General features: G+C 60.0%; 1 protein-coding gene across 1 annotated transcript in view; it reads left to right on the top strand.

The window, feature by feature from the left end:
• Positions 1-3,988, top strand: part of RAD18 (RAD18 E3 ubiquitin protein ligase) — a 66,705-nt gene extending 62,717 nt beyond the window's left edge. Inside the window, exons 15-16 of the mRNA XM_012732091.1 lie at positions 516-635; positions 3,660-3,988. Of these exons, the coding sequence (XP_012587545.1) occupies positions 516-635; positions 3,660-3,988 (449 nt within the window). The remainder of the gene's footprint in view (positions 1-515; positions 636-3,659) is intronic.
• The last annotated feature ends 6,941 nt before the right edge of the window (positions 3,989-10,929 follow it).

A 10,929-nucleotide genomic window follows, 5' to 3' on the forward strand; every position in this document is an offset into this window, starting at 1 on the left:
GAGGGCGAGCGCGCCCAGCGGCCAGGGGCGGTGCGGTGCCAGCAGGCCGAGGGGTCGAGCTGAGCCACCACGTGGGACAAGGCAGAGCCACCGGGCACCGCCTGACGCAGGTGGGCACTGGGAGCCGCCGTCTGTGCCGAGGGGGAGGCCGCAGGCACCCTGTCTCCCCCCAGTTCTGCCCATGACTGCAGAAAGGACACTTCGGTTCACATAAACAAATAAATCTTGAGAAATAGGACCTGTCATCGCCAGCTCGACACCATTAGTCACGACTCCCTCGAGGCTCGGAGCCGTGGGCCTGGGTGTCCCCTCGCCCTCCCCAGCCCCTGGGCGTCCTGGGCCAGTCCCCAGCCGTGGGCCCTGGCTGCAAGCCTGACCCCCTCTGGCTCTGGGAAGTGACCAGCACCTCCCCCAAGTGGCAGCAGGCCCAGAGTGGACGGCAGGCCCACAGGGCCCCGTTTCCAGTCATCAGTCTCCCACTGTGCCCACGCCCTGCGCCTCCCGCCTGTCCTCAGGGTCTCCGGCGGAAGCCACCCTCGCTTTGCAGTGCTCAGCTAGCGTCCAGCCGGCCAGGAACGTGCCCAGAGCAGCCATGCTCTTCCAGAACGTCATGGCGCTCTGCTGCGTCAGGGCAGGTGTGGGGTGGCCGCCCGCCCGCCTCAGAACCGCCTCACGCGGGAGCAGAGACGCCCAGGCACAGGACGGCCGGTCTCCCAGTGGGTCAGGGTCATCGCCCAGGAGAGCGCTGGTGCTTCCAGGGAGGGTCCAGCCCCAGAGGCCCCCCGCGCCCGCTGGTCGCTCCAGGCGGAGCCTGTGCCTGGGGGGGCAGCTCGCTTTGAGGCCTCTGAGGGCGTTTCTTGACCCTGCGAGAAAGGCTTTCAAGCTTCCAGCTTTAACAGACGCGCACAGCAGACGTCACCCCATCGCCCCCCAGCCCGCCACCCGGGACCCCGCCTCTCCCCACCCCAGGCCTCTGTCCTGCGCCAGCCCGGCCCTGGCGCCGCTGTCCCCTGGGCTCTGAGCCTCACGCCACCCCACCCCTCCGCCCCTGACCGAGCGCAAAGCCGTGTGGTGACCCCGGGGCGCGAGGGTCTTCCATGGCTCAGATTCCTTCGGCCACTGGCGGCGCCTGCGTCTTCGTGTGCTCCTCGCCCGAGCCCCGCCGATGAGTGACGCTCCCACTTGTTGGTTCATTTTGATAAACTGCGTTGTTTGTCTTCTCTTGCTCTTTCTTCTTATACGCTGCAGATGCCCTCCAGTGCCGGTGATGTGGCAAGTGAGTCCTTCCCCCAGCCTACGGCTCGTCTCTCCATTTCCTTAATGGCATCTTGCAAAGAGCAGAAAATCTTCATTTTTTTTTTTAATAATATAATAGTTTATTTTTACATCATTTTGGGCATTTTTCCATCTCAGTTGTCATCCCCATAGGCTTCCCATCACCAAATCACCCATCACCATAGTCCAGTGCACTCCCCTCCCCACACCCCCGCTGTTTCTGATCCCATTCCCCACTCCACCCCCACAAAATGTCTCTGGTATATAGCTATTCATTATTATTATTATTATTTTCTTACCTGGTCGTTATATTCCTGCTATAAGAGAAACCATCCGGTGTTTTTCCTTTACTTTCTGCCTTGTTTCCCATCCAAGTTGCTGCAAAAGACATGTGTTTCTGTTTTTTGGTTGCTGAGTAATATTCCATGGTGTATATGTACCACATCTTTTTTCTCCAGTCATCTACTTTTGGGCATTTGGGCTGCTTCCATGTTTTTCCAATTGTAAATAAAGCAGCAATAAACATGGGGGTGCAGGTATCTTTTTCAATCAGTGTTTTTGTGTCTTTTGGGTAGATCCTAGGAGTGGGATTGCTGGGTCGTAGGGAAGCTCCATGTTTAGCAGTTTGAGGAACCTCCAAACAGTTTTCCATAGTGGTTGTACTAGTTTGCATTCCCACCAGCAGTGCAGGAGAGTTCTTTTTTCTCCAGATCCTCGCCAACATTTGTTGTTGCTAGTTGTTTGAAGATGTGCCATTCTCACTGGGCTGAGGTGGTATCTCACTGTGGTTTTAATTTGCATCTCCCTTATTATGAGTGATGTTGAACATTTTTTCATATGCTTGTTGGCCATCTGCATTTCCTCTTTGGAGAAGTGTCTTTTTAGCACTTCTGCCAGTTTTTTGATGGGGTTGTTTATTTTTGTTGAGTTTCATTATTTCTTTATATATCTTTGTGATCAATCCTTTATCACTAGTTTTGTGTGAGAAAATTTTTTCCCAATCAGTGGGATATCTGTTTGTTTTTTGTAATGTCTCTTTTGCTCTTTATGTTGATGTAGTCCCATCTATTTATCTTTGCCCTCACTATCGTTGCATTGGGTGCTGTATCTTCAAAGATGTCACTGAAGTATATGTTGTGTCGTGTATGGCCCATCTTTGCTTCAAGGTATTTTATGGTTACTGTTCTTATGTCTAGATCTTTAATCCATTTTGAGTTGATTTTTGTGTATGGTGTGAGGTAGTGATCTAGTTTCATTTTTTTGCATATAGCTTCCCAGTTTTCCCAACACCATTTGCTGAACAAACTTTCTTTGTTCCATTGTATCTTCTTTGCTCCTTTGTCAAAGATTAGCTGTCCATAAACCTGTGGGTTTATATCTGGGTTTTCTATCTATCTGAATCCACTGGTCTGTATGTCTGTTCTTGTTCCAATACCATGCAGTTTTGATTATTATGGCTTTGTAATATAGCTTGAAGTTTGGGATTGTATTCACTTCTTTTTTTTTAAGTTTATTTCTGCATACAGAGCTGGAGTACAGGCCAGAGGTGCAGGGGGTGAGAGGCTTCACCAGAGACAGAGTGGGGAGCAGAACAGGCAGATCCACTGAAAACCACTGCTGAAAGAGCTGAAGGGACACAGGAGGGGTCTGCTGCGCCATATGGGTCACTCTGTGGTGGGGATCGAGCTTGTGCTGCAGGGTTGTGGCCAGCTCCCTAGGCTGTGCTCCAACCCGGTGTGTCACCACAGAGGGTTTGAAAATTTTAATTTCAATGGAACCCAACTTAGCACTTCATTTTTCCTCTTATGGCCAGTGTTTTTGGTGTGTCTCGTCTAGTAAATCCTGGCTTCCTCACAATTAATGAAAATATTCTGTATTCTAGAAGTTTGGAGGCTCAAGGATTTAGATAAGTCTTGGTCTTAAGTTTGGTATTTTCAGGATGTGCTGAGGTTTTCCCAAGTGACTGCAGTGTCAAGTGTTGGGGGGTTCTGACCCCCGAGTAGCCCCAGGTGCCTCACACATACGTGCACCAGCACACGTGCTTCCCACACGTGCGTCAGCGAGCACAGTGGTGCGTGCATGTAGACCCTGGCTGACGCACCAGTGACAACGCGCCTCACACACTCGGGCACACGCTCGGGCATGTCTCGGCTGTAGCAGAAGGATGGGTGCCGATGTCCGAGGCTCCTGAGGCCTGGACAGCTGTGGTGGAGACAGCGACATGAACTGGACAGTGGAGCGTGAGATGTAAATCAGGGTGGTGATAGCTGGTCTCTGAGACAAGGATAGGGAACTAATTTGCTATTTTGAAAACTAGGGCATGAAAAAGACAGAGCAAGCGTTTCACCCTGTCTCTCCCGTACGAACTCAGCTCTGGTAACCAGGTTGCAGCGAGGAGGATCTTGCCTGGAGCTGTGCACAGTCACTGGTGGCAGCACCTGGTGATGTGGGCCGGCACCCGGGATGGGAACAGCTGCTCACCTGCAAAAAGGCCATCAGTCACCCTGTGCTTCCTGCTGGAGACCCACAAGCACCACCTGTGAAGGTGAAACTGGGCAAAAAGCAAACCCCGTCCGCTTCCCGCCAGAAGCCAAGCAGGTTTTCTGCGGAGGCCGAGTGGACACTCAGGCGCCTCGGTCAGTCATCGAAGGTCCACGTGGGCGAGGGGCCTCGGGACAGGCCCCGGCGGCCGGGCTGCTTGGCTGTGCGCTAGGGCTACTGCAGATTTCTAGGAAATTCAGGAAACAGAAATGTCGCCATCCGCCAAATCCAGGCTGTGGGAAAATGTAGGAGAAAAGATTCCAGTTTCTTCAACAAAGAAATTGCAGGACAGAGGCCCATAAACCAAAGACTGAAAAATAAACCCTCCCGATCTGTGGATCTCACCACATACACAGATTGTTGAAATGATCGGGGACGGTCACGAGACAACTGAAAATTCTCATAATGCCTTCGGTGTGTTTGCTGGAGGCGGGCGGGTTGCTAGTTTTTAGCAGGAAGTGGCGTTCCGGCCACACTGGAGAAGTGTGTAGCTCCAAGTCTTGTCTTCACATGAGGACCCTGGGCCTGCCTGGCCCACCACGGCTGCCCTGCCGGGACCAGCCCTGGCGGCCGGCGCGCGGCCTCTGCCGGTGGCGTCCGGGCGAGGTAAACGAGAGACCACCGTGAGCAGGCCGCCCCCCTTTCCCTCGCCCACCACCACGTCCGCGGGGGAGCACCCCCAACTCTGGCCCGGCCCTTTTCCTCCTCCTCCGGCTCCTGCCTCCTGTTCCTTCCGTCTCCTTTGGAGGTCCTGCCCGGGCCCCCTCCGAGGCCCGTCCCGCCCTCCGTCCCGCCCTCCGCTGAAGATCTCCGCGCTCACCTCGCCTGCCCCAGCCAGTCTCACCCGATGACCTGTGGCCCACTTGCTGGCCTCCTCCGCTGGCCTCTCATCTCCCACTCCTTGTCATACTGGGGCGCCCTGAGGACAGTGGCCAGCGGGACCCCCAGCCTGCAGGCCTGGTGCTGCGGAGAGGCCGGCACAGCCCCTCACCTGCGCCGCCCCGCTCTGCGGGAGGCCCTGAGAGGGGAGCCCCAGGGCGAGGGTGGGAGCCGGGCAGAGCGTCTCCCCTGGGGCAAGGGGAGCCTCCGCCGCGTGGAGTCGAGCGGGGAGGCCCTGCGGTGCGAGAGGCGTGTGGCGGCCGCTCCTGCGGCTCCGGCGGGCGGGACGGACGCGACGCCCGCCGTCTCCGTGCGTTTCGTGTCTGCGGTCATTTTCCGGCTGCGGCGGGTCAGCGGGCAGGCGATTTACATAGCCCTCCGCACTTTATGGCTGCTGCTGGCTTTCTGAAGCTCTAAACGACTGTTATAAATCTCTCCTCCCCCTTTTAAAGTGTCTTTTTAAAGTTGCTGCCTGACTACAGTACCCCAGAATAGGGCTGCAGAAGCCGAAGGCGTCCACGTTGACGGCTGCAAAGGCAGCGTGCGCCGGCCCCGTGGCTCTCCCGCCGCCCCTGTCCCCCACGGCCACAGCCCCCCACGGCCGCCTTGTGCGCCCCAGGGGCTGGCCCTGTCCGGCTCCCGCTAGCGGTCAGCTCTCGCCCCGACCGCGCCTGGCTTTTCCTTTCCCCTCGTCCTGGTGAGTGAAGCGGCGGAGCCCGCGCGGCTCCTGCCTGTGTCTTCCCCTTTGGGTGCCGGCCGTCCACTGTGGCTGTCGGGGACGTGCCGGCGCATTTCCTGGCTTGCCGCATTGTCCCGGGGTCTGCGCCAGCGGCCCTGCGGCCCGGCGTGTGGGTGCCGTGTGACGTGGCCCCGGCGCGTCTCCTGTGCGCCCCGCCCCGTGGAGGGCGCCGCGCTCTGGGCGTGTGCGGCGTCTTCTCCGCAGCAGGGCTGGGGCGTGGCCCCCTGCACAAGCCCAACGGGTGCCCCGCTGCGCCCACTAACCGGGCACGCTGTGTGTGGCCCGGCCGCCAGCCCCGGCCTGCCTCGCAAGGGCCATGTCGCACCACGGACGGACTTGTGTCATTTGCTCTCCAGTGTGAAGTCTCAAGAAGTCAGCGTGGGCTCACCCACCGCCACTGCCAGCAGCAGCTACCCCGTGAGAGTATTTTCAACACAGGCTTTGTGTGAAGGACTCGGAGCCACCATTGATTTCACCTTCTGGAAAATCCTGGGTGTTGCTGCCACAGTTGTTGTTGTTGTTGTTTTTAAAGATTTATTTATTTATCCATACAGAACTGGGGTACAGGCCAGACATGCAAGGGTGGTGAGAGGACTCACCAGAGACAGAGCGGGGAGCAGGACAGGCCGACTGACGAAGCCCACTGCTGAGGGGGGCAGCGGGCGGGTCAGGAGAGGTCTGCCGCGCCCTGGGGTCACCTCCGGGCAGGCGGGGATCGAGCTCATGCGGAAGCGGCTTTGCTTCTCAGTGCTGCGCTCTGACCCACTGCGCCCCCAGGGACGGCCCTGCTGCTGCAGTTTTAAAGACCAAGAACTGGAGATGAGGAAGGGTAACTAACGAGCACAAGTTTACAAGCAAATCAAGACTGTGGAGACTGGACTCCAACCAGCTGTCTCAACAGCTGTCCTGAGCTGCCCACTCCCCAGATGACAGTGAGTCCAGGAGGGGCAGACCCGAGGGGAACTGCCAGCAGATATGCTAAGCCCAGCACACAGGAAGGACAAGGTGTGCATGGGGATAAGGAGGAGCTTGAGGGCCAGCGATATTTGAGGTCTTGGGAGTAGAACAGTGGTGCCAGGCCCAGGAGCTAGGGACGGAGACCTGGTGGTACAGATCGCGCAGGTGAGAGCTTCCAGAGATGCCGCTCTGGAGGTCGACCAGCTGGCTGCCCTGGGCTTCAGGTGGAGGCTCCAGAAGTTGACCAGAAGGCTGGAAATGGACTCAGGCAGAAGGATGCCAAGGCCAAAGAGCAGGCCAAAGAAGGCTCAGCCTGAGGCTGCTGAGGTCGACCAGCTAACTGGCCCTGGGCTTTTTGCTGGATGCTCTAAAGGTTGACCAGCAGGTGTGCCCAAGGCTCAGCCCCGAAGCTGCTGACTGACCAGCTACTCAACCCCGAGAGCAGCGTGCACACATGCTGGGTTAATGAGCTGATGAGACTCACCCTGCAGATTGCTGAGGCTGACGGGGCAGGCAGGGTTCAGCCCGAAAAGGACCAGTAAGCTGGAACGGGCCAAAAATGGAGGCTGCTGTGCTCGGCCAGCATGCCGACCCGGCCTCAGGCTGCAGGATGCAGAAGCTGATAGCAGACTACCGCCAGGCTCTGCCTAGGGGCTGCTGAGGTCAACCTGGTCCAGCCTGAAAGGTGTCAAGGTCAACCAGAAGGATGGCCAGAGGATAAACTCCTCCTATCCCCATGCACCCTTATCCTTCCTGTGTGCTGGGCTTAGCATGTCTGCTGGCAGTTCCCTCAGCTCTTCCCCTCCTGGGTTCACTGTCACATGGGGAGTGATGACACACAGGAATGGTGTGGACCTGCCAAGGCTAACGAGCAGTGGACACTGGAGTCACTGTAGAGGCTGCTGAGGTTGACCAGAGGCTGGCCCCATGACCGGCTTGTAGGTTCCTGAGATTGACCAGATGGCCGCCTGCCCTGAGGTTCAACCTGGAGATGGCCAGGATCTACCGGGAGCCATCCCAGGGATTAGATTGGAGACTCCCCTGTTAGACCACAGGCTGACCCTGGGCTCATCCCGGAGGCTGCTGAGGGCAGCCTGCTGACCAGCCCAGGGTTCAACCTGGAGGCTTCTGTGGTTAACCAGTAGGCTGTCCCATGGCCTAGCCTGGAGGCTGGTGAGGTCAACCAGCTGGCCAGCCTGCAAGCTGTCAAGATCAACCAGCAGCTGGCCCTGGGGTCAGTGTGGAAGATGTCATGGTTGACCACCAGGCAGACACTGGTTCAGCCTGGAGACTGCCCATATCGACCACTTGCAGACCCTGGGCTCAGCATGAAGATTGCTGAGGTTGACCAGTCGGCCAGCCTACAGTTTGACTTGGATACTGCCTAGGTTGACCAGCAGTCCAGCCCCTGGCTCAGCCTGGAGACTGCACACGTCTCACCCTGGGGGGTGGGGGGGTGGCTGTTGACCAGTAGGCCTCTATGCTTCCCAACCCTGTGACTAGGGTAACCCTGACCCTGGGCCAGCCTGCAGTTCACTTTAGAACCTCTAGCTGAGCTAGGGTAGAATCCACCTGCAGCACCACATTGCGGTCTGAAACCAGGTCCGTTTGAGTGGGGCTTTTGTCTTCATGCACCGCTAGTTGGAGTCCATGTTGACCGGTTGTTCAAATTGGAGCCTGCAGGCTAGGCGGGGTTTCCCTAGATTGGCTTCAGCTGGAACCTCGTGTGGAGGCTGCCGAGGTTGCTCAGCTGCCCAGCCCTGGGCTTTGGCTTGCTCCAGAGGTCGACCAGCTGGTCGGCTCCAGGTTCTGCCCAGAATTAGCTGCCAGCCTGATACAGTCCTGACTTGGACTCAGCCTGGTGGCTCCTGTGATCGAAAAGATGACTGAAGCCAGTGAGCCTTGACTGTGCCAGCCCTACCCAGACCCATGCCCGTGCTCTGGCCTGGAGGCTCCAGTTCGAACCTCTTGGAACCTGAGTTCAGGCTGGACGTGGATGAGCACAAAGCCCACACCTGTCTTCTGTCTCACATTCCCTGGCTTCCTGGAGATTTTCCTTCTCTTTGGCCTTGTACCATTGTCTCCGTCCTCCCTCCCCCCGGGTTGTTATGAAGTCGAGGGGTTGACACAGGACAGCTCAGCACCCTGCTGGTTGGAATTTATGATGCGAAGATGAAAGAAAAGGAGCATCTATAAGCTGGCAAATTTGATTTTCCGCTCACACAGCGTCCTCCCACCTCACTCCCTGCTGCTCTTCCCCGCCTAGGCCCGCCACCCTAGCTGCTGGCCAGTGCAGCTTCACCCTGCACTCCTGAGAGGACAGCAGCGGCCTCCTTTGCCCTCGCCTGCCCCAGCTCCTGCAGGCCTCCGCCCGCCTTCCCCGGAGCTGCGTGAGGGCCTGCTGGCCTCGCCCCCACCCCCTGCTCTGCCAGGGCACCCCAGGAGCCCCATCTTGGTAGGGCGGCCCCGGCCCACTTCCTCCTTGCTGTCACTCCTGCCTCCGTCCACCTGGCCTCCTGCTTCTCGGCAGTCCCTGCCGCCCTCCCTCCAAGCTGTGGGTCTCGTCTCTGCTCAGGGGCTCGGGCGGCCAAGTCGTGTTTCTCTGGAACATTCGCTGGAAACTGCTTTGACGTTTAATAATAGGCAAGAGGTCACATATTCTAGGTCAGTGCGCCTCAACTGCAGTGTGTGTGCCGCTCGTTGGGGATCTGGCTAGAGTCCAGTTCCGAGTCCGTGGCCCTGGGGACTGTGGGGCGGGGCCTGCAGCCCACTTTGCTGACAAGCTCCCCAGGGGCCGGCGCCGTCCCTGAGCAGCCTATCAGTGAGTCAGCGCTGGCCCTCGGGGCTCGGTGACCCGCAGACACACCTGAGGCGGGGTGGGGGCTCCTGTGCCCCGTGGCCGCCTCGGTGCCTGCACAGGGTGGGCCTGGCCTGCCGCTGGTCCTGGGGCCTCTGTTCAGACAAGCTGTGTCCCCATCTTTCCATGCTAACGTGCCTCAGAATTCAGTTTCGCCTAGCCTGCCCTGGCGTGGCTGTGTCCTGCGTGGCCTTCACTGGCGGTGGCATGGGCACAGGGCTGTGCCCGCCGGGCAGCGGGGTGCCTGACCGCACTGTCAGCCTGGGTGCGAGACCCCACCCCCGGCCACCCGCCACGGCTTGAGCGATTAGCTCATGTCTCCGAGGCTTTGAGTCACCCGCTCCCGGTGAGTCAGAGTCCATCTGTGTCCATCGAGGCCCCCAGAAGCTTCGCCGCCCGGCCTCTGTGTCGCGTGCCAGCTCGCCCCACTCTGCCGGCGCGGAAGCACTGGCCCCCCACTTTAGGTGGCCCCCCACTTTAGGTGGCCTTTGTGCACTGGCTCAGGCACCGGGTGTGGGCCGTGGTACCCCTGTCTCTGCCCGTAGCCGCGGGGCTCGCCGCCTTGTTAGCGCCGGAGGGGTGCGTGGCCCTAACACAAGGCCCAGGGACGGGCTCGGGGAGCGGGGCGCAGTCCCTGCCGTGTGTCCCCAGGCCCTCCCCAGGCCTGTGCCGGACAACGCCCGTCAGCCCCAGGAAGAGCTGCCAGCAGAGATGCTCAGGCCCCAGCAGGCCCGGGGTGGGCCTGGCCAGCTGCAGGGCCAGCTGCCGCTGCTGCCCCGTGCCATGTGACTGCAGGCCTGGGGCCCGGGGCGGGCGGGGCGGGCGTGTGGGCCGGGAGAGCCCCCAGCTGCGCGCAGGGCCCCGGGCTCTGAGGCCCACACCGGCGGCCCGCTGCCCGCTGCCCGGAGCCGAGTCCCTCCCACTGTCCTCCCGCCTCCTTCCCACCCGTTGACTGTGGACCTACATCTCCAGCAGGTCAGATGGTGCCGACATGCACACAGCAAGAGGCTCTTCCCTCCTAACCCAGCCCGGTCCTCAGAGGCGACAGCCCCGCTGCTGCAGCCCGGCCAGCACACAAGGTGACCTCCTGTCACTGCCTCAGTGAGTGAAATTCACAAAGTAGTTTCCGTTCCGCACACGGAAGAGAGACGGCCGTGCACCATGGCGTCCGCGCTCGAGGCCGCGTCGGCGGGCACCAGCGGCTCGGGCAGGCAAGGCGGACTTCGTCCCCTCCGCGGGTTGGGGGAGCCGATCGTTTGGGGGTTCTGAGAGAGGCAGGAGAGTGTCCGAAGCCAGATGGGGGCCCCCAGCCGAGTGTCTGCCCACCGGGGTGCAGCGTCCTGCCTGGGGCCGGTGGGGCCGGCCCTCCCTGCTTCCCGCGGGGTCCTCTTCTCGGCCGCCTGCGGCCAGCTCCCTTCCTCTCGGCGGGAGGAGGCCGCAGCCGGGCCCCGGGACCCCTCAGGAGCTTGGGCGGGCAGGTGCTCCGGCGGGAGATGAAGGTGGAGGGAGGCGTTGCCTGGCAACAGCATCAGCAGCCGCGGCGGCGGGCAGGAGGCTCCCGACGGCAGTGGCTGGAGCAGGCACAGTGGGGACCCCGAGGAAGCCACTCGCCGCCCAGCCTGGCGCGGGACTGTGGCTCCTGGAGGGGCGAGGGCGTGGCTGGCAGGCGTCAGCTGGGGCC

The sequence above is a fragment of the Condylura cristata genome, unplaced genomic scaffold, assembly GCF_000260355.1.
Source record: "Condylura cristata isolate star-nosed mole 26May11 unplaced genomic scaffold, ConCri1.0 scaffold00033, whole genome shotgun sequence".
NCBI lineage: Eukaryota > Metazoa > Chordata > Mammalia > Eulipotyphla > Talpidae > Condylura > Condylura cristata.